Raw genomic sequence first — 24,097 nt, forward strand, 5'->3', positions numbered from 1 at the left:
CATTTTCTTATCCTATAATATACAAAAAGGAACAAACAGTTAGATATGGTGAAATATTGAATGAAAAGGGTGAACTTAAATCTATACAAAAACTAGAGGAACAAGGTATAAAGATGAATTGGTTTTCATATGTGCAAATACATTCAAGGTATGATAAAGATTCTAAAACAGAAGGTTTCTATGATAAATTGACTGACTTAGATAAGATTTTGACAGGTACTGATGAAAAGGTGATTAAAAAATTGTATGGATATTTATTAGAAATTAAACTAGAAGAAGAACAAGTTAAAGAAACTATGATTGCTTGGGGGAAGAATTTTGGATATGGGATTGATCTAGAGAAATGGCAAAAATTGTGGTCTCAAAATTATAAAATGACAATGTCAACAGCATATAAAGAAAATTTGTATAAGATGTTTTGCAGGTGGCACTTTCCCCCGACAAGAATAGCAAGAATGTTCAAGAATAAATCCGAAAAATGTTGGAAATGTCATCAGATACCTGGCTCATATTACCATATGTGGTGGACTTGTGCAGATGCTAAAAAATACTGGACTAAAATCCACACGTGGTTGGAAAAAATGACAAAAAAGCATATAGATTTGAAACCAGAAATATTTTTGGGAATTTTACCTGAAATATATAGTAAAGACTTGAAATACCTGATTGTAAATGTATTAACAGCGGCTAGAATTGTATTTGCTAAAAACTGGAAAAATGAGAAAATACCATCACAGGAGGAAATCATTAAGAAAATATTGGAATGTGCTGAAATGAGTAGATTGACATTTGAAATTAGAGAACAAGATGATAAACAATTTTATAAAATTTGGGATCTATTCTATCAATGGTTAGACAATAAAATATAGTAATGAAATATGTAGATTCTTAGAAAATAATAAATATATAAAGATGTATTCTTTTCTTATTATATCTACAAAATGATTTTAGGATAGATTTGGGATGATAATATGAACCGTCATAAAACAAATTAAATAAAATATGATCATTTTGGAAAACATGAATGAATAAAAGTATAGTCAAATGATTGAATAATAATGCTATTAATGTATTTAATATATTGATTGAAAATACAAGATTATATACAATGTAATTATAATTGAAGTTTATGAAATGGAAGCACAAAACAATTTGTAAACCAACCGGCACACTGTATGTACATGTATGGAAGATGATTTGATGTTTTTATGTTTTGTTTGTTTATGTTTGTTTTAAAAACCAATAAAAATTTATTAAAAAATAATAAGAAAAATGAAAAAAAGAAATCAGTAGTACTCCAGAAATGCAGCAGTCTCTCTTACACGTCAACACAGCTCACTCAATCTACCAGGAATAAAATTGTCCACTGACATGGTATCAAATGACCTCAGGAATGAAAAAAAAACCCTGCTCCAGTTATTTTGAAAGAAATTGTATCTGACAGGATCTCAGCCATCTTTTCAAAAACATTTAAATTGATTATGTGCCATCAAGTCGGTATTGACTCTTAGCAACCATGTAGATAGATTTTCTCCAGAAAGATATATCTCTGACTTGGCCCTCCAAGTCTTTCAACAGTGCATTTATTGTCGCTCACTATAAATGAGTTCATCCACCTTGCTGTTCGTCGTCCTCTTCCCTTCCTCCTTTCCCAGCATCAGAGCCTTCTCCTGAGAGCTAGGACTTCGCATAATGGGCCCAAAATAGGATAACCGAGCCAGGTCATTTGTGCCTTAAGTTAAGAACCCTGGTTGGTTTGTTCAATGATCCATTTGTTTATTTCTTGGCTCTCCATAGTATTCTCAAAAATCTTCTCCAACACCAAAGTCAAAAAGTGTCAATACAGGTAGTGCTTGAATTACGATTAGCAATTGTGGCCAGAATTTCCATTGCTAAATGATGCAATTGCAAAACATGATGTCATGTGATCACATTGGTTTAGAGATGGCAATGCTGGCAATCCCAGTTGCTGTAATTAACTGAATCCCAAAGATTCAAAGGATCAACCCCGATCTAAGTCATTCCTGACCTGGTCCCTCCTTTGTAAGGGGCTGCCTCCTCTTCAACTCCTCCCCCACCCAATCTCCCTCCACATCTCTGCCTTTTTGGCCACTTTGCATTATGCTACCTCTGTCACCCTGCTCTCTGCCTGCCCAGCCACCTTATCGCCCCACTGCCCCACACTCAATGCTCCTGCCATTTCTGCCAGCCTTGCTTCCCTCAATTGACTTTCCTACTGCTACAGAAGTCCCTGGCCTAGGCCTTCATGAAGTAGTTGCTGGCCGCACTGGGTTTTTTCCCCAGACTGTGCCAGCCCCCCCTTTCCAAATTATATGTGGTCTTCTTGTGAGATTGTACTTCTGCCTTCTGTACTGCACAGTGTTCACTCTGCTTGTCACAAGCAAAAATGTGTGCCAGTTGCAAAGCACACAATCAGCAATCACATGACTGATGAATGTTGCAACAATCATAAATCGATCGCAAAGTTGTTTTTTTTTAATACTGTCGTAACTTTGAACGGTTATTGTATCAGACAGTCAGTAAGCAAGGACTAACCCGTAGGTTAGTCACAAGAACAATGAGTTGTTCTGGGATTCCTATTTTTCTAAGCACGTTCCACAGTTTGATGTGATCTACACAAAGATCTTTCTATAACTAATGAAGAACATAACACTTCTTGTTGGTATTTGGCTTTCTCAATCATCCAGTGTGCATCAGCAATAATGATCTCATGTTCCTCAGCCTTTTCCAAAGCCAGCTTGAACATCTGGCATCTCTTTTTCCACAGAGGGCTCTAATCTGCATTGGATGATCCCACACAGTATTGTGCTAACATGTGATTTTTTTAAAAATTAGCAATGACTTAAGCAAAGCAAGTGCCTGAGGTCAGGGTGCCCCCTTCCTCTTTCTGCCCATACCACCCTCGCTTATCTATATCCCTGGGGAATTGAAAAGGAAAAAAACAAACAGAGACAAAGGGCCTAGAAAGGCCTTGTTTTTCTGGGCCACTCTAGCTTCTTCTCTTTGTGTAAGGCATCAAGATGATTGATGTGAGTGTTGAGAGGTCAATCTTGATTCAGAACTACTGGATTTCTGAGACAATGACATATGCTGGATTTTTAAGCACATACTATAAACTTGGTGACTCAGTTTACAAATATCCTTTGTTTCTTTTTTAATTATTATTCAGGTTTATAGAAGAGCTACAGGAGCAAAGAAATCCCTTCCTCCTTTTATGGCACCTAGCACACAATTGTACTTGGACACCACCAGAAAGGACCACAATGTCATTTGGAAATATAATTTTCTCAAGGTCTGATGCATTACCAGTAAGACAGGAATTTCCTTCTAATTCAGATTTTAATTTATTTTAATGAATACTATCAGACTTCAAAATTCATATCTGAGCCCCAGATGAACAATGCATGTAAAAAAAGACTCCCTCTCGGGCAAGACTCAGTTCTTCTTCCTAGTGCCTGCAGTAGGATTTACCTGTCCTCCAGCCAGCTGGCCTTTGTCTCTTGCAGCTTATTTTTACCATAGTCTTGGCCTCCATCCAAGGGTTAGCTCATCCCTGCAAGAAACGCCTAATGGGATTCCCTCCCTACAATTTCCCATGATTCTGCAATCAGGCTTCCCTCAAGCAAATTCCTTTCCACTTTCCAGGGAGACATACCATTCTGTGTTGTTTACAGCATCTCCAAAGCCTGGTGTGTCCACGATGGTCAAGCGAAGTTTCACCCCTTTCTCCTCTATATCTACCACATGCTTGGTAATCTCCACAGTCTGGACAATCCGTTCTAGCCCCCAAGACAGAAAAAGGAGAATCGGAGAGGGTATATTTGCAAAGTTCAACAAAATCAACTGAAATCTCCACTATGCAAGAATAAGATCTCTAATGGAATGCCTTTCCACCAGAAATAAGATCTCCTTCCTCCTTGCTGATTTTTAGAAATCTTTGGCTGCTTAAAAGAGCATCGCTCCTGCATCTTTGGTTAAAAGCTGGAATTTAACAGAATCTGAAAAATCCAGAGAATGCATGCAGGAGCTAGAAATACTGGAGAATATTTGTTGCAGAATAGTGCAGAATTGGCCACAGACCTATATCGTTTCATTGACTGCTTTGTACAGTTTTCCTATTGGAGATTCTTTTGAGATGTCTGTGATTTCACAGCTCTCTGTTTAACTCTGTTTTGTGCATGGCTGCTTAAAATTAAAAAAGGAACTTTAAAAATTTTCTTTTTTGTTTAAAAATAAATAAAATTAAACTTTTTGTAAAACTTATAAAATTGATCTGTCTTTCAAAGGAGAAGGAAACTGACTTCCTTAGTCATATCCCCTCATACTACATTGTCAGGACTAGCAATAGAGAAACTAAACTGCTCAAAAAAAAATAAAGGGAACACAAAAATAAGCCATCCTAGATCTGAATGAATGAAATATTCTTATTAAATACTTTGTTCATTACATAGTTGAATGTGCTGACAACAAACTCACACAAAAATTATCAATGGAAATCAAATTTAGCAACCCATGGAGGTCTGGATTTGGAGTTACACTCAAAATTAAAGTGGAAAAAAACATTACAGGCTGATCCAACTTTGATGTAATGTCCTTAAAACAAGTCAAAATGAGGCTCAGTAGTGTGTGTGGCCTCCACATGCCTGTATGACCTCCCTACAACACCTGGGCATGCTCCTGATGAGGTGGCGGATGATCTCCTGAGGGATCTCCTCCCACACCTGGACTAAAGCATCCCCCAACTCCTGGACAGTCTGTGGTGCAACATGGTGTTGGTGGATGGAGCGAGACATGATGTCCCAGATGTGCTCAATTGGATTCAGGTCTGGGGAATGGGCGGGCCAGTCCATAGCATCAATGCCTTCATCTTGCAGGAATTGCTGACACACTCCAGCCACATGAGGTCTGGCATTGTCGCGCATTAGGAGGAACCCAGGGCCAACCATACCAGCATATGGTCTCACAAGGGGTCTAAGGATCTCATCTCGGTACCTAATGGCAGTCAGGCTACCTCTGGCGAGCACATGGAGGGCTGTGCGGCCCACTAAAGAAATGCCACCCCACACCATTACTGACCCACTGCCAAACTGGTCATGCTGGAGGATGTTGCAGGCAGCAGAATGTTCTCCATGGCATCTCCAGACCCTGTCACGTCTGTCACATGTGCTCAGTGTGAACCTGCTTTCATCTGTGAAGAGCACAGGGCGCCAGTGGCAAATTTGCCAATCTTGGTGTTCTCTGGCAAATGCCAAACGTCCTGCACGGTGTTGGGCTGTAAGCGCAACCCCCACCTGTGGACGTCGGGCCCTCATACCAACCTCATGGAGTCTGTTTCTGACCACATGCACATTTGTGGCCCGCTGGAGGTCATTATGCAGGGCTCTGGCAGTACTCCTCCTGTCCCTCCTTGTACAAAGGCGGAGGAAGCGGTCCTGATGCTGGGTTGTTGCCCTCCTACGGCCTCCTCCACGTCTCCTGGTGTACTGGCCTGTCTCCTGGTAGAGCCTCCATGCTCTGGATACTACGCTGACAGACACAGAAAACCTTCTTGCCACAGCTCGCATTGATGTGCCATCCTGGATGAGCTGCACTACCTGAGCCACTTATGTGGGTTGTAGACTCCGTCTCATGCTACCACTAGAGTGAAAGCACCGCCAGCATTCAAAAGTGACCAAACCATCAGACAGAAAGCATAGAAACTGAGAAGTGGTTTGTGGTCACCACCTGCAGAACCACTCCTTTATTGGGGATGTCTTGCTAACTGCCTATGCTTTCCACCTGTTGCCTATTCCATTTGCACAACAACATGTGAAATTGATTGTCAATCAGTGTTGCTACCTAAGTGGACAGTTTGATTTCACAGAAGTGTGATTGACTTGGAGTTACATTGTGTTGTTTAAGTGTTCCCTTTATTTTTTTTGAGCAGTGTATATATCATTTTATTAATTTATTTTTATTTGCTGGTAAGGCACAGAGGCTGTGGGAGCCCTGCCTACCTCACCAAAAAAAGATTTCCTCCTGGAAGACAGGTGATTGCAGGTGTAACTAACCAACAGAAAGGAAGTGAAGCCAAGGAGCAATGATCCAAAGGACTTCTGGGAGCTGAGGCATGAGAATCTTTCAGGCTTAGTATCACTGTTACATAGTTTTGCTTTATGATTATTAGATTTGGCTTATTGTCCGCTATTTGCTTTACAGTTATTGTATTTTTCCCATTTTGTATTATATCAGTGACACAGTGGTTAGAGTGTAGTACTGCAGGCAAGTTCTGCTGACTGCCAGCTGCCTGCAATTTGGCAGTTCAAATCTCACCAGGCTCAAGGTTGACTCAGCCTTTCATCCTTCCAAGGTGGGTAAAATGAGGACCCAGATTGTTGGGGGCAATATGCTGACTCTGTAGAACCGTTTAGGGAGGTCCGTAAAGCACTGTGAAGTGGGATATAAGTATAAGTGCTATTGCTAAGTACTATATTATTATGCTTTTTGTTTGTGAGCTGCTAAGACAGTGTTTCTCAAAATTGTCAACTTTAAGATGGGTGAGCATCTCCCAGAATTCCCCAGCCAGCATATGCATTATGTATTAAGAGTTGGAAAATAAGAAGCATAAAGGAACCTCTAAACAAATAAATAAATACCTTCTGCATTTAAGAGTTTGCGATCTTTGTATAGATCTGTAAGAAAAAGGCTGTTCACCAGAGTGGATTTCCCCAGCCCAGACTCTCCTGAGGAAGAAGAGGAAGGACAGTGAATATTACAAAAAGGAAAATGAGTTCTTAAGAAAGAGTTTTTCTGAAGGAAAAAGCAGTAAATGTGAGGAATACTTTAAATAAAGAGAAATTCTTTAAATAAAGAAAACAATCAGTGGCAATTTGCATAGCAAGTTTGTATAGTTAAAGCCAATCTTCCTACTTCTAGCTCTTTGGCGTCTGCAATTTATACTGTCCATCAGTTCACAAAAATGCTAAGAAATCCAACTGTACAATCCAATCCAATAAAAATACTGTGGAATTATTTCCAAGATCTCTTAGATTAAATGCAACAGAATATATTTTCCTCTCTCTTTAGACTTTTATACACACAATACTTAAACATAAGGCAAACGAAATTTAGCTTTAATTATAGTTCTCTGCCATGAATAATGTGCTTTTAATCTGCAGCAATTATGTGCTGTTTCCTGAACAGCCCTTGTAACTTCAGCATTGATACCTGCAACCATTAGTGTGAAATCAAATCCTTTTTTCACAGATTTCCGATGGACCTGATTAGGAAGTGTTGCAAATCCCACATACTCTTTATTATCCTAAGAGGGAGGAAAAAGAAGAGGGAGAAAAAAGCAGTATTACAAATTGCCAGGCCTTTTTTGCAAGCATCATTTGTCTGAAACAGGTTTTTAAAAGTTATTCACACAATAAATTTAACTTGGTTATAGAATTAATCTATTTCTGAGTTCACGTAATGCACCAATAACATTAATTAAATAGGCTAAGTTTCTATACCACAAATAAACTTTTGAAAAGTACTAAACTTCACATGCTGTGCAAAATCACCCACTCAGTCTTTAACTTGATTTGATTAAACACACTGGGTAAATACAATAATTTTATCACTGGCGAGAAACATTCTTTATTAAAGTATTTTTATGAATGACATAAATCTTCTATACAAGGCTCAGGAAATGGACCTCTGTGCCTTTATACACCCACTGTTCATGTCAGTGAGTCATCAACTGGTCAATAAAATAGCCCTTGTTTTATTTCTCTGCTTTCTCCAACATGGGAATGCCAATGATATGTCCAGCTTGAAAAGCATCATTTGGGGGCACTAATTTCATTACTACAGCATTTGAAGCATAGAAAACATTATTTCTAGAACAGTGGTTCCCAACCTTTTTTTCACCCCGCACCCCTAAAGAAATTTCACTTGAACCTCGTACCTCCTGAAATAAATAATAAATAAAAATGCCAACATATAGCCCAGGGGTGTCCAACCTTGGTAACGTTAAGCCTGGAGGACTTCAACTTCCAGAATTCCCCAGCCAGCTTTGCTGGCTGGGGAATTCTGGAAGTTGAAGTCCTCCAGGCTTAACGTTACCAAGGTTGGACACCCTGATATAGCCAATATCCTATTATTTACCTGGACTTTTCTTGCACCCCCTGGAATATCGTCTCGCACCCCCAGGGGGTGCAAGCACCCCAGGTTGGGAACCCCTGTTCTAGAAGAAGCATACTCCACTTCATAAACAAAATACTCCCATCAATAGAGATGGGGAATCCAGGTTGAGTAGTTAGTTCTGTACATTCAAACATCCACGACCACAATCATGGCCTACAACCAGTTCTACAAAAGGGAGATTTTGAAGGGGCTGAAAGCAGTGGTGGGATTCAATTTTTTTTACTACTGATTCTGTGGGCGTGGCTTGGTAGGCGTGGCATAGGAAGGATACTGTACAATCTCCATTCCCTCCCCACTCCTGGGGGAAGGTTACTGCAAATCCTCATTCTCTCCCCCCCCCTCCCCCCCAAATCTGCTTTCCAGCTCCGTTCACCTGTGCAGGGCATCAAAAGAAGACCCAGCCAATCAGATGGGACGCAGGAGGCAGAGAATAGATGGAGGCGGGGCCAGTCAGAGGTGGTATTTGCCGGTTCTCCGAACTACTCAAAATTTCTGCTACTGGTTCTCCAGAACTGGTCAGGACCTGCTGAATACCACCTATGGCTGAAAGATGGAAGATTCTGACAGAAATGCTGCAGAGATGCTTTACCTCATCTGATTCATATGGATCAAGCCTGCCCCAGGGGCTTCTGGGACGGGATGGACTTGGCGGTGCTGGAGCAGCCATATGTTGCTGTTTCAAGTCTAGAGGATGAGGGCGGTAGAAAGCCTTCTGCTCCTTTTCCTCCAAGGCATCTTTGGGAATGGCCTGGACTGCTGCACTAGGGAACATTTCAGTCACACCTGGACAGGATCTTTTCTCCTGATGGATGACTTCTGGCTTCACCCGACGGGAGGTCTTTTCAGTTTGGGAATCGTTAAGGAACTGGACCAGCTCAGCTTCTTCGGAGTCTTCCTTCAGAAAGTGCTTTATCTGGGCAGGAGAGAGCGTGGGAGAGAACAAAAACAGAAAATGATACTCATGTGAAGAGATGGACCTTGAGTGTCATATCCTTTCAGCTATCTTTCCATCCTGCTGTATTTGCAGGTCTTCATTCATGGTGTAGTACTGATTTCTAATACTGTGCTTCAAGATCCTTCCCTTTCCAGTGACTGACTCAAAAGCAGCAAGGAGTTCTCCTTTGTTTTTATTCACACATATGGGCAACTCTAATTTGCTTAATTTCTTGTTACAGAAATATCCTCTAACCCTTTTCTCTGATCAGTATTTCCTGACAAGAGCATTCTGGGATCGCTCCGAATCAAAAAGGTTTCTTTTTAACAACTTTTTAACTACTATGCAGTCATGTCACTTGAATATCCTTGATGCTTAATTCACCATCCACAACTTCCAGACAGGAAAGGTAAGAATCATGGAGCCTCTTTTGATCCGTAAATAATGCATGCACATTATCATTTGTAGTACTGGGAAGATAAAGGATAGTTCAAGAGGAGTTATACCCTAGGGACAAGAACCCAGACTGGGGAAAGGAGGAGATTAAATTGGGATCTGCAGAGGAAAACCGAGGATAAATTCCATCGTGTATGCAAAATTCTTACTGTGTGCTCCTGGGGGATGTTGGCAGGCTCTTCAGCCTGCCCAAAGTAGCTGGGATTGGCACCCTCTTTCAGGGTACCAGCAAAAGGCATCTCTGCTTCACTGGGCTGCATCTCCTTGGAGTCTTCCAGGACAGCTATGGTTCCTTCTACCTCCTCTCCCTGAGTCGAGAGGATTGGGCAGGGCAGATGTTAGAATGAAGGGTGAAAGGAGCAAAAGACAGATAAAGCAAAGAGAAAAGCGCACAAGTCCATAAAGGCTCTGGCCTCAAACCTACACGCTCAGAAGTCAAGACCTCAAACCTACATGCTCAGAAGTCAAAACATATTTGCCTGTGGTGTTTACGCGACTCCCTGCAACAAAGATGTCCGTAGTCATAGGTGTGAGGGGTGATGTGTGGTGTGTGTGCATCAGGGCAATCATTTAAATAATTAGGCAAATAGCTTCCTTGCTATTTTGTTACCTAAAATGAAAAGTGTGATATATCAATTTCTCAACATACAGGTAGTCCTTGACTTACAAACCACACATTTAGTGACAGTTTGAAGTTACAACAGCACTGAAAAAAGTGACTTGTGACCATTTTTCAACACTTGTCAGAAGGTCGCAAAAGGTGACCCCAGGATTTAGTGCCAATGTAATAAACAAATGGTTGCAAATTAAGGACTAGCTCTGCTTTTAACTCAGTTCTGAACACCACCATATTTTCAGGAGGGCTCAGAGTAACTGGACGAATGAACGACAAAGGGCTAAGCCCTATGAAAAGACTGAAGGAGCTGAGAGCGTTTCCACTCAGGAAAAGACTAATGAGGGGACAGATGCTAGTATTTTTTCAAATATCTGAAAGGATATATTGAAGGTCAATACTTGTGCACTCTCATTTTAGAGCTGTGTTTCTCAATCTTGGCAATTAAGATGTCTGGACTTCAACTACCAGAATTCCCCAGCCAGGTTGAGAAATGTTGTTCTAGAGTAGAGGTCTCCAACCTTAGCAACTTTAAGATTTGTGGACTAACTCCCAGAATTCTGGGAGTTGAAGTCCACAAGTCTTAAAGTTGCCAAGGTTGGAGGCCCCTGTTCTAGAGAGTAAGCTATAAGACACTGATTTAAAGTTCCAATTGAACATTAGGAAAAACTTCCTAACATTAAAAGCAATTCAATAGTGGAATCAATTCTTCCCCAAACCCCAAAAACTTTAACCTTAGACTTTCTACGATTGACCTCACCCCTTTCCTAAGAGGTCTGTAGGGGGCGTGCATAAGCGCCCCAACGTGCCTACTGTCCCTGTCCTGTTGTTTCTTTTATTTTTCTTATATGTATCCATGTGTTCATAACTATGTTTTTACTTATACCTATTATCCTGTAAGCGATTGACAAACCAAATAAAATAAAAATAAAATAAATAAAGTGCCTAGAGAGTTGATGGGTTATGTGGAAGAGGAGACTAAACAGGTCTCTCTCTCGAATGCGTTAACTTGATGGCCAAATGGCTCCTTCCAATTCTACGATTCTACCTCATATCATAGGATAGGAGCACACAATTTTTGTCTCAAAGGCAGCACTTGCCCTTGAGGTGACATGCCAGGGGCCCTGCTCCAAAAAGAGGAGAAGCCAGGGGAACGTTAAATTTGATTTAAATTAATTGTCCTTGCTTCAAAACTGCCTTGTTTAGTGAGCACCTGCAGTTACCACAGTGATGAAAAAGAAACTTTCTAATCAATCCTCACATTTACAACTTTCACGGGTCTGTAAAGGAAAGGAAAAGAAGATCATAAGCACAGTTGCAGTTTTACTTAGTGACTGCTTTGCTTAATGACCAGGTTGCTGCTCCTAAATGAGGTTTCTAAATGAAGACCATCTGTAAATGGTGTTACCTCAAGAAAGTATATGTGGGGATTTCATGTCTGCAGTGTTAAAGAACAATTTTTACTTTTTCTTACTTATGCTCATATTGCAGTAGTATTATGGCGAGGATAGCTAAGATACAACTCTGAGAAACCCTTTTGAAGAGCCATTGCAAGTAACTATCCCCCATTCGTTACACTTAACCACAGAACAAACACTTACTTCTGTTTAAAATACACGATAAAAGTTAAGATTAGAAACACTGTATTGTGCAGAAATGGAGGCTAAGTTAGTATCAGCAACATTATATTGTACAGGAGAACTTAGCATTAGTGCTTTTGTAGTATGTTGAAGTGGGGATAAATATTAGCAATGGTTGTCTTGAGACAGAGATTGAGCGCTGGAATTTTCGCGGTCTCCATCTACTATGCAACTTATTTTTCACTTCCTTCACTTTTGCAGTTTGCCATTTATTGCTATTATAAGTTGCTTTTGGTTAGGTGCTGGAAGAAGTGAGTGGTTGCATTAAGGATGTTCTTTTTACTGTATTAAAGTAATGCAAAGTTAAACATGTCAGCATAAATCACTCCTCTAATGGTAAAGGATGTTTGCTTTCATATAGCAACATTTTTAATCAGAGCAGGTAAAAACTCAGCATTTGAACAAGTTGCTTAATTAGACTTAGCCTTGAGTATTTATTAAACTTCATTAGTTTTGTGGCTGAGCACTGTGGTGAATGTAATTTCCTCGTCACTCAGAATAACTCAGACATCTACTTAAGCAAACTTGGAATCATCTTCAGAAGGTCGGCACATCTATCCTGGACAGACTGAGAGATTCCCCTAGATCTAGATCAGGGCTGTCAAACTCGCGGCCCACGGGCTGGATGCATCACGCACTGGCCACGCCCATGCACGGTTTAGTGAAAGGGGAGGAAAGACATATACGTCATGTGACGATGCCTTGACGACGTGAGTTTAACATCCATGCTGTAGGTCAAGAGTTGGGAACAATGGCCCCTTTATGACTTGTGGATTTCAACGCCCAGAATTCCTGATCTAGTCATGCTGGATCAGGAATTCTGGGAGTTGAAGCTGACACCTGCCATTGTTCCCCACACCTGCCCTAGGTCCTCCTTCTCCAGGGGACACAAACAATACTGGGTTTGTGTGCGTGTGTGTTTTCAATGAAACATAGTTGTTGGGTGATGGTTCAGCATCCACTACATGGTAATTCTGGGGACCCGACCCATATGGATAGTTTCTGAATCAGTGTAATGTCCAGTATAGAAGATGGGACAATCCAATAATCAATCCAGTTAAGGTTGCCACCAATAACTAAAAAAGCAATTAAATTTTTGAAGTGACAACAACTTCAAATATTAATAATAAACTGAAACACTGCAACAATATCCAAAAATTCAGCATACAAGCCTAGATAACCTCACAAGATCATGGAGGTTACAACCATGCTTGTGTTGGGGGGAAAAACATATCTAAATGTGTTGTCTCTGTTTCCAATCTCTATTGTGTACCTATTTCCTCTGTTCCCAGTTGCTGCAGTCTTCTGATGTTACTCAAAGGTGGTAACATCTTAGAGATTTTACTTACCCCGAAGCTGCCTTTCAACAGCATCAGAAAAGGGGCAAATACTTCTTTTACACACTACTGCTAAGGACAAATTAAGCCTTATTTGCTCATGGGCTGGGAATGAGAACAGTGCCACATGGAGACACAACAGAAAAAGAATCATCAGGGTTATGTTTATGCCATGATGAGGTAGAAATGCAAAGAGGTCTTTAGCGACACACCTGCACAAAATCTCAGGAAAACTGAATCAGGTTTCCACAGTGCCCCATGCCCACTTCAGCTTGGATCCCAAGAACTCTGGAGCTATTCTGCTGTAGCTGGTGATAGTTGTATTTTTTAAATCTTTCCTTCTGTTTTGCCTGGATTGAGACAACAATTACATTAGGTGCATACCACTGGAGGCCCAAAGTGTGCAACCATTCCACTCCCACTCACCCCCAAAGCTGCAGCAGAAATAGAATTTTTATTGTGGCAGAAAGAAAGTAACCCTAAAGCTGTATTTATTTTTAGTGTATCTATGTTAGGTGTAATTTAAAAGATATTGTTTGCAAACCATCCAGTGTCACCTAGGTATAGAAATTTGATATGTTAAAAATATATATTATGCTATTGTTTGTCTTGTTCCACCTACTTTTTTCTTATGATCCCATTTGTTTTTTATCTGTAAATCCCAATATGCTACTCAAGGTAGAATACAGTTTAACAAAAACCGCTGCCTGATATATATATTACATATACATATATATATATACATATATAATATAGTACATATATATAAAATATATCAACTAGCTCGATACCCGTGCTTCGCTACAAAACTATGTGGTCTGGCTTAGTTTTGGGGGAGAAAAATAAGGGGGAAAAAGTCTGCCTACACCATCGGTATTTGGCTAGCATCCTGTCAGTGTGTGAGAATTGAGGGCTGCATGGAAACTGAAACAGTATTTGCTGTATGAGCAAGGAGACAGCAAGGAGCCTGGGTGTGGCTTAGCTCAACTGCTCTGTACTAAAGCTGCTTGGTGCTGTAAAACTAAAACTGAAACTCCTCTCCTCTACTTGTGTTTTGCATTTAGAGCAGATTTCTTTTCAGGTGGGGAGGGGGAGTAGAACTGCTTAGCATCAGAGCGTGTTAATAATAATATATGAAATGCTAATGCTCTGATGGTCATTTTGAAAAATCCTTTCTTACTGAGTACCTAAGAAGCCAAGAGGAACATACGTGCCATATTTAAAGTTTGTAGGGTTTACAAACTCTGGAGATTTTGTGATGATGCATGAGTGGTATTTCACTTTTATATAGATAGAAGATTTTCTACAATGCCTGTATTGGAGTTCCCTGAAAGGGGTCTAAAAGAATGAAAACACATCAAATGCAAAGCTAAGCCAAAAATAAAAAAAAATTACAAGCTTTCTTCACAAATTGGTTCAAATCAACTTGATGGTTTGCTGCTAAAATGAAGAGTTTGGAACTTTGGCTTGGAGACATCTACACCTCTACAGTTCCCCTGGGGAATTCCAGATGTTCCCCAGTCCAAAAGGATAAGACAGTGATCACATCAAATTACTTGAACCACCTACACTAGTACTACAAGCCTCAGGCACAAATTGTTCACAGCTCTGCTTTTGGAATGCATCTTCATTGGAAAGGCCATCGGAGCCAGGTTGGTACTGCCCCCTCTCCTCTGGGCGATTGTCCAATACATGCCCTGCCAATTAACCAGCCATCGTCCATCAACTGGAAATTGCTTTTTTGTTTTGTTTCGACAATGACCTAGGAATAAAGGCAGCATCCTCTGCTGCAGAGTGGAGCAAGGCTACTCTGCAGTGGGCCACAGTGACTCCCCAGCCATCCTGCATCATCTGAGTAGAGCTTGGCTTATCCATCCTAATCAATATCACCCATTATGCCTGTGTAATTGCTATATCCATCCATTCAACCATGACCTTGGAAAGGCTGTGGCACGGGTTTAGTTTGCATGGAGCCTTCCCAAGCATTGTTGCAGCAACTCAAGCAACCTCCTACAAATGTTCAGCTCTGGTTTCTAGCCTAAGAAGACTCTCTGGTCACCTGGGTCTTGTAGAAATATTGCTTTCCAAAAGATCAATAAGCAATTCCAAAATCATCAGACTGCGCCATTCAGTAATGGGCTTCCAGAAGCCAGGGAAGGCTAAATATTTTTGGGATGTAATTGTTTGCCACAATTATTATGCATTTCATCTTTTATTTTTATAACGTGGGTGTTTAAGGAGGAGCCGTGGTGATGCAGTGGTTAGAATGCAGTATTGCAGGCTAATTCTGCTTTCCACTGCCAGGAGTTTGATCCTGACTGACTCAAGGTTGACTCAGCCTTCCATCCTTCCCAAGTTTGTTTGTTTGTTTGTTTGTTTATTTATTTTTTTATTTAGTCAAGTGATTATTAGATAACAGGTATAAGTATAAACATGGTTATGAATACATGAAATGGATACATATAAGAAAAATAAAAAGAAACAATAGGACAGGGACGGTAGGCACGATTGGTGTGCTTATGCACGCCCCCTACAGACCTCTTAGGAAAGGGGTGAGGTCAATAGTAGACAGTCTAAGGTTAAAGTTTTTGGGGTTTGGGGAAGAAACCACAGAGTCAGGTAGAGTATTCCAGACATTGACCACTCTGTTGCTGAAGTCGTATTTCCTGCAAACAAGTTTGGTGCGGTTTACCTTGAGTTTGTATCTATTGTGTGCTCTTGTATTGTGGTTGAAGCTGAACTATTTATTGACAGGTAGGACATTGCAATATATAATTTTATGTACTATACTTAGATCGGACTCAGATCGCTGAGGGCAATATGCTGGCTCTGTAAACTGCTTACAGAGAATGCTGTAAAGCACTATGAAGTGATATATAAGTCTTAAGTGCTATTGCTATTTTAATATAATTGTTTTCTTACCATGGTCATTTTATTGTATATTATTCTGATGTAAGTTACCAGGACTTAGAATGATTTTTGTTAGCATATAAATTTAATGGATAAATAAATATCATTAAGATTAAGCTAAGTAGGACAGCTTGATACTTTTATAGTCATCAATGCCACTAAGACAATGATGGATCCAAGAGTACCTCATAACACATAGCTTGTTATTTCAGGAGGAGTTCAACCCTATGTAATCCAAATAGTTCTATAAGTATCAGAGCCATACATTCAAAGTAACTCTGCCTTGTCTGAGTTCAGATTGATTTTCTGGAGCTCAATTATTAATTACATTTAAAAATCAAATTTCTAAGCCGCTGAATTTGAAATGACTCTGGGCAATGTAACATACACACACAGAGAGAGAGAAAACCAATCAATAATAAAACTCCATAAATAGCTTCACTCAGAGGGAACAACTTCTCTCCTCCAACAGCAGAAATACAAAGAGCTTCACCCAACCACACTAATCCAAAAGCCTCAGAAAAAGTAGAGCCCAGATTTTAATGTCCACATTGGGATCAAGTACCAATTATGTCTATGCATGGTCTGATTTGTGTCCCAGGACAAATTAAGTTGAGTATCATCAGCAATGTTTAAAAAAATTTGCATACCACATGAACTCCCGAAGGTTATTGTCAACAAAACCTAAAAAAACAAGCACAGGAACAACTTACACACAGTAATACTAAAATCCACTATGGGGCCAGGCTCCCTCCTTCCAAACACTCTGGAAGAGTTGAGTTATCATCTGCTTCCTAGAAGTCATCAAGCTTGCAGACATTAAACTGGTCTCCAAAGGGAAACATGGGTCACGGTCAAAAAGACCTGTCTTATGAGCTCCTGCCACCTGAAAACAAGCATTCCTTCATAGTTTTTGCACGAATCATGGATAAGTTGATTTCATTCAAAAAAGTAATCCTGAAGATACCTAGGAGCCAACCATATACAGTTTTATTATATTGATAGGCGTCCACCAAATGTCTACATAAAGCACCCAGCAGTTCAATGGTCTTGAGAGATTCTCAGTCATCCATGTCATGGTTGTCCCCAAAGGTGCTTTTTCAGGAGGCAACTGGACTTTTTAATTTTTCTTTGAAAACGTTTCGCTTCTCCTCCATCTTTTTGGATGGTTGAGCCGTGGTGGCACAGTGGTTAGAATGTAGTACTGCAAGCTTCTTCTGCTGACTGCTGGCTGCCTACAGTTTGGCAGTTTGAATCTCACTGGCTCAAGATTGACTCAGCCTTCCATCCTTCCGAAGTGGGTAAAATGAGGACCCAGATTGTTGGGTGACTGTGTAAAACCACTTAGAGATAGTGCTTAGGCTGTAAAGCATTATGAAGCGGTATATAAGTCAAAGTGCTATTGCCCATTCTTGGATGACAAGCGAAACGTCTTCAAAGAAAAACAAGAAAGTCCAGTTGCCTCCTGAAAAAGCACCTTTGGGACCACCAGTTCAATATAAATGAAGCATCCCATAAGCAGGACATGCCCCAAAGCTCACCTGCTCCACAGCAAGGACGGAACATCTTCCAGGCCTGGGCTACACCTTCTCAGTCTTACTAAAAACCTTAAACACTAGAGATCAATATTTGCAAGCCCACCAGTTGACAACTATGACAGGTAAGCTGTAAAGATTATGAACAAATGAAATGAAGGAAATTGATATATTTTATAAATAGATGTGCTTATCCAAGAAAATAAGTATTTTAAATTAAGCTATCATAAGAGTATAATAAGGTACTTCAGGGAGAGTACAAAATGGTTGATTTTCACTAATTTGTCTTAATAAATTTTCCCCTTTTACCCAGAACCCTTAAGAAAACAGGTGCAATCCTCCATCGTGCCAAATCTAGATCCAGAATTTAATCTTTCATCTCTCCCACCCTGACCAATGAGTTTTGTAAGCAATTTCTTGCTTGTTCCCTGGCTCAAAGATGGATAAAATAATTTTCCATTCTGATGTGAGATCTAGACTGGAGAAAGAATGTTTTGCAACACAGCCCATGAATGAGAGAAAAGGGGGGTGGGGAAGATGGATACTTGTATTTGCATGGCTGCATCCCAGCAATGCCTGTATGTCTTAAAAGCTGCATCGAAGCAGCTATTTTGAAAGGGAACATGTTGTTTGCCCAGAAAGAAAGCCATTCATTCAGCTCTTACACCAAATATATGATACAGCAAAATGGAAATATCTCAAAGTGTATGCAGAGTTCCCTGCCCTTTCCTGAATCAAAGAGTCTTCTGACCTCTCCTAATAGGTCTGCTCCATTACTTCGCTCATTTATCTTTATGTATTATAGTATCAGTTTTGAGGGCTTTTTGGTGATTTAGCAACCTATATGCTTTATGGATTTCAATATATATTTGTCTTATCGCTCTTTTAAATTATATAAATGGTGTTTCAATGTACATTTTTCTAGAAATGCGAGACATCATATGCAGTAAGGAAATATTTTAAATATTAAAAATACACTTTGAAATCCACGAACAATTCCTCTGATGATCTGATTATCCAATCCCTTACAAAGGACTCAGTTATAACAATGATAACCTTTTCCAGGTATTCAAATGAGCCTACGTGTGGCTAAAATGGTGGAATAAGAAAAAATGAGAGCTACAATCCAACACAACTAGAAGAAAGTTGACTTAGCAACTATGAAACCATGTTATAAATTCAATAAAACATCAAGTAATTGCATACATCCACAGGCAGAGTTGTTAATTGTAGGTTTACTGAGGCAATTTAAATGTTATTCACATCTGGAAATTGTAATCCCAGTACTCAGTTTAGCATGTAGCAAATGGACATATCCAGAAGTTAATGAAATTAAGTAACTAGTTAAACCAGAACTTCCAGATAAAGCTGTCAACCAATCCTTCTTGTCTCTTTTTCTACAGGACTTTGATGAGTAAGAAAGATAATGTGGGAGAAAACCCTATTTATTTCAGCAGCTGATTTCCAATAATGGTCTATTTTGAGTGTTGCCCACAGTATCAGCCAGACATTGCCTCTGACCATAAAGGACTCACTTATTCAGAAATAACATTTTATCTAGATCAGTGTTTCTCAATCTTAGAGACTTTAAATTGTGTGGACTTCAACTTCCAGAATTCCTCGGACAGTATGCTGGCTGGAAAAATCTGAGAGTTGAAATCCACACATCTTAAAGTTGCTAAATTGAGAAGCACTGCTCTAGAATGTAAGAATCAAGTTGTTAAGAAGGACCAGATGCTAGGCGCATGATTGAAAAGAGGTTCCTATTTCCAAGCATATTCAATGTAAAATCTGATTACTTCTTCCCCCTGGTTACTAAAAAGGTCTTGGGGGACCTATGAAGTGTCCTAAAAAGCAGCTTGAGACCATAGGAGTAGGCTTTTCCAATGACTACATCTCAATGTCTCTTCCAATAGAATCCCACTCTACCAGTGGCCAAAACCAAAACACCTCAGTTCACTTTATTATAGTCTTAGGTCAGAGGTCTCCAAACTTGGCAACTTTAAGACTTGTGGACTCCAACTCCCAGAATTCTCGTTTGGGGATCCCTGGTCTAGGTTTCCTAAAGGAAATCAACTTTCTAAAGGAAATCAACTCTTGATTGTTCTTTGGAAGGACAGATACCAAAGCTGAAGCTCAAATACTTTGGCCACCTAATGAGAAGAGAGGGCTCACTGGAAAAGACCATGATGATGGGAAAGATTTGATGCCAAAAGCTGGGGTAAGAATAGTGACACAATGGGAGAAACTCCAGGGGGCAGTAGAGGACCAGGGTGCTATGGTCCATGGCAGAGATCTTAAAGTTGCCAAGTTTGGGGACCCCTGGTCCATGGGATTACGAAGAGTCAGGCATGACTTAGCGAGTGAATAAAAAGATGCACTTCAGTGCTAGCCACTGTGAATTGGAATTTATTGTGTCTGAACTCAACCAGGGAAATGGGGCCAGATGGATCTCAGATGGAAAAGAATCCAGAAATTGGAAAGACAGCTTCCATAAAAACTGACCTCAGCTTCTTTAGAAAGGCAGTGGTCGTTTTGGAGATGTGATTGGGGTCGTTACCATGTTGGAATACTGCCCTGTAGCCCAGTCTCCGAAGGGAGGGGATCATGCTCTGCTTCAGTATGTCACAGTACATGTTGGCATTCATGGTTCCCTCAATGAACTGTAGCTCCCCAGGGCCAGCAGCACTCATGCAGCCCCAGACCATGACATTCCCATCACCATGCTGGACCCTTAGGCAAGACACACTTATCTTTGTACTTCTCATCTGGTTGCCACCACACACGCTCTACACCATCTGAACCGAATAAGTTTATCTTGGTCTCATCAGACCACATGACATGGTTCCAGAAATCCATGTCCTAAGTCTGCTTGTCTGCAACAAACTGTTTGCAGGTCTTTCTTGTGCATCATCTTTAGAAGAGGCTTCCTTCTGGGATGTCAGCCCTGCCGACCAATTTGATGCAGCGTGTGGTGTATGGTCTGAGCACTGATAGGCTGAACTTCCCAACCTGTTCAACCTCTGCAGCAATGCTGACAGCGCTCATACGTCTATTTCCCAAAGCCAACCTCTGGATATGACGCTGAGCACGGGCACTCAACTTCTTTGGCCAACCATGGTGAGGCCTGTTCTGAGTGGAACCTGTCCTGTTAAACCACTGTATGGTCTTGGCCACCATGCTGCAGCTCAGTTTCAGGGTCTTGGCAATCTTCTTATAGCCTAGGCCATATTTATGTAGAGCAACAATTTGTTTTTTCAGATCCTCAGAGAATTCATTGCCATGAGGTGCCATGTTGAACTTCCAATGACCAGTATGAGAGAGAGAGAGAGTGATAACACCAAATTTAACACACCTGCTCCTCCCTCTGTAGAGTTGTAATTGCAGGAATGTCCTTATCTTGGATGGCAAACCTCAGAGAAAGAATGTTTCCAAGCAAATACAACTCAGGCAAACAAAGTCACTAATCTAAAGGAGGATTAGAGAGAGGAAGTAAACATATGTTAGACTTTACCTAGAGATAATTAATTGTGTTAATTACTATGCTAAACAGTAACTAAAGTTGAGCAGAAACCAAAGTTAACCAATGTTAGAGGATTACTAAAAATGTGTATAAATGCAAGACTAGACTCCAATAAAGTTCATCATGATTCAGTTGATCATGATCAAACACCTCGACTGCCTCGTCATTACAACATCCCTCACACCTGAAACTTTGTAACACTAACAAGTCACGACACCAGGGTGGGGAAATGGCTACTTGGGCCCCATTTGGGCATTATCACTTAGGGGTGTACTCACTTTTGTTGCCAGCAGTTTAGACATTTTAATGGCTCTGTGTTGTATTATTTTGAGAGGGGACAGCTGTTATACAAGCTGTGTACTCACTACCTTACATTGTAGCCGAGTGTCATTTCTTCAGCGTTGTCACATGAAAAGATATACTTAAATATTTACAAAAAGTGAGGGGGTGTACTCACTTCTGTGATATACTGTATGTGAGGGAGAGGACATACATGTCAAAACTTTGAATCTGGATCCCCAGGTAAGTCCATTGGAACTTTGACCGATCACTATCTGGTTGTAAATCGAGGACTATCTGTATAGCAATTTAACTGAGGAGGGAAAGGGCTTTACTCAATTTGGCAAGAAAGTTCAGGAAACTACAGAAAAGTGCCTATATCCTTTAAAGCTAAAGAATGCTCTGCATGTGCTGCAGCAAGTAACTCCCTTGGAACAAAGAGGCCTACTAAGCTGTATATACATTCCTTCAGAAGCAATACAAGTCAGGATTACCTTTCACTCTATTACCTGGATTAATTCTCCTAATCAGCATCGAATAACATAAAATTACAGAGTCAGAAGGAACCTTGGAGGTCTTCTGGTCCAACCCCCTGCTCAAGCAGGAAAAACCTTATAACATTTCAGACAAATGGTTGTCCAAAAACCTCCAGTTTTGGAGCACCCACAAAAGTTTTTCCACTGATTAATTGTTCTAACTGTCAGGAAAATTTTTCCTTAGTTCTAGGTTGGTTGTCTCCTGGATTAGTTTCCACCCATTGCTTCTTGTCCTGCCTTCAAGTGCTTTGTAGAATAGCTTGGCTCCCTCTTCTTTGCGGCAGCCCCTGAGATATTGGAACACTGCTAATCAAGTCACCCCTAGTCCTTCTTTTCATTAAACTAGCCATGCCCAGTTACTGCAACTGTTCTTCATACGTTTTAGTCTCCAGTGCCCCATATCATCTTTGTCGCTCTTCTCTGCAGTCTTTCTCGAATCCCAACATCTTTTTTAATATCGTGGCAAACAAAACTGGATGCAATATCATTTCTGGTCACTGCTAACCCACCTCTGTAAAAAGGAATGTGAACGTTTTAAACAACCTCTGCATTCTTTGTGAAATCATGGGGAAAGGCCATACAATAGTGTCAGAGGATTGGAGAAAGGGACGTGTTGTTCCTATCCTCAAACAAATAGAATAAAAAGAAGATCCAGCTAATTACCAACTAGTCAGCCTGATGAAGATACCAGGCAAAACTCTGTAATGCATTATTAAGCAGTCGTCCTGGGAGCATTTAGAAAAGAATGCACTGCTTGGCAAGAGCCAATGTGGGTTTATCAAGAATAAATCATGCCAAACCAGTATGTTTTCCTTTTTTGGGAGTATGACCAATTTAGTTGACCACGGGAATGTGGTGGACATAGTGTACCTTGACTTCAGCAAAGCCTTTGACAATCTCCCACAAGATTCTGGTAGGGAAGATGACCCAAAATAGTCTGCCCTAATGCTAAAATTAGCTCGATATAGAGCTGATCGAAGAATTGTACCCAACTAGTATACATCAATAGTTCCATGTCAAGCAACAGGCAAGGGCAAGTGGCATACCACAGGTTCTGCTGAGGCTTTCTGTTGTTCAACATATAAAGGACCTGAATCAGGCATCTGAAAGCAATTATTAAATTTGCAGAAGATACAAAAAGATGTAGCAAACACTTTAGAGCAAGGGTATCCAACCTTGGCGCAGCTTTAAAACTTGTGGACCATGCTGGTTAGGGAATTCTGGGAGTCCATAAGTCTTAAAGTTGCCAAAGTTGGACACTCCTGCCTTACAGGAAACTATCAAGATTCAGAATCTTGACAAGTTGGAATAATGGGCAGAAACACAACGGACTTCAACAGCCAAATGTAAAATCCTACATCTGGTCAGGAACGTATCTACAGTGGATGAGACTATAAGAAGAAGAATACATGTGAAAAGGATCTAGCTATCTTGGTGGGTCACAAGCTGACAATGTGATGCAAGTGCAAACAACAAAACAAAAAAACAAAATAAAAAAAACAAGTGCAATCCAAGGATGTATCCAAGAAAATGTGATGTCAAGATCAAGAGTTGTGGATTTGGGCAAGGAGTGGGACAAGATGGTTCCAAGATCTTTCCATTCCTTACATTTTACAAACCAGCAAATATCATACTCATTAGGTGAGGTCAGACCTATCCTGATGATTGACAGCAAGAATAACAAAACTTATTCATTGACATTCAGACAGAAGACCCATCATCAGTATGTTCCATTTTATTGAGTGGGTGTGTGCCAGAAATTCCTAAAATTCTGCCATCATACCTTTAGTATACTCTTACTGTAAATACCTGCCATAAAAATCCAAACACAAAAATGAACACAAATGAACAATGAAAACAATACAATGAAACAATGTTATAGTATCAATGTAACTAAAAGGTATTTTTCATTTCCCCTGGACTCTCTGAAGTTCCACAAGGGAGATACACTTCCCAGTTTGGGAATCTCTGGTATATACCTATACACATACACATATAATATACATGTAATCCTCCACTTTACAACTATTCATTTAATAATGACTGAATGAATCATTATTGATTCATTCAATAATTCATTCATTAATTCATTCAATCATTGATTCAATGATTGAATGAAATTGAAAGTTACGATAGTCTCA

General features: G+C 40.2%; 1 protein-coding gene across 11 annotated transcripts in view; it reads right to left on the reverse strand.

The window, feature by feature from the left end:
• SEPTIN4 (septin 4) overlaps positions 1 to 24,097 on the reverse strand; it is a 53,694-nt gene that overhangs the window by 22,021 nt on the left and 7,576 nt on the right. For 4 of the 11 annotated variants that reach the window (XM_087958922.1, XM_087958930.1, XM_026671466.2 and 1 more), the window contains 4 exons: positions 8,783 to 9,106; positions 7,228 to 7,321; positions 6,657 to 6,743; positions 3,677 to 3,800 (listed from right to left, as the gene is read on the reverse strand). In XM_087958922.1, coding sequence (XP_087815048.1) covers positions 3,677 to 3,800; positions 6,657 to 6,743; positions 7,228 to 7,321; positions 8,783 to 8,965 — 488 coding nt within the window. In that variant the 5' untranslated portion in view covers positions 8,966 to 9,106. Of the gene's footprint in view, positions 1 to 3,676; positions 3,801 to 6,656; positions 6,744 to 7,227; positions 7,322 to 8,782; positions 9,107 to 9,732; positions 10,020 to 13,385; positions 13,524 to 24,097 lie in introns of those variants that run through there. The other 7 variants (XM_087958902.1, XM_087958914.1, XM_087958907.1 and 4 more) reach the window with 4 other exon arrangements.

The sequence above is a fragment of the Notechis scutatus genome, chromosome 1 (assembly GCF_049901735.1).
Source record: "Notechis scutatus isolate UNSWTSFEM ecotype Mainland chromosome 1, rNotScu1.2, whole genome shotgun sequence".
Taxonomy (NCBI): Eukaryota; Metazoa; Chordata; class Lepidosauria; order Squamata; family Elapidae; genus Notechis; species Notechis scutatus.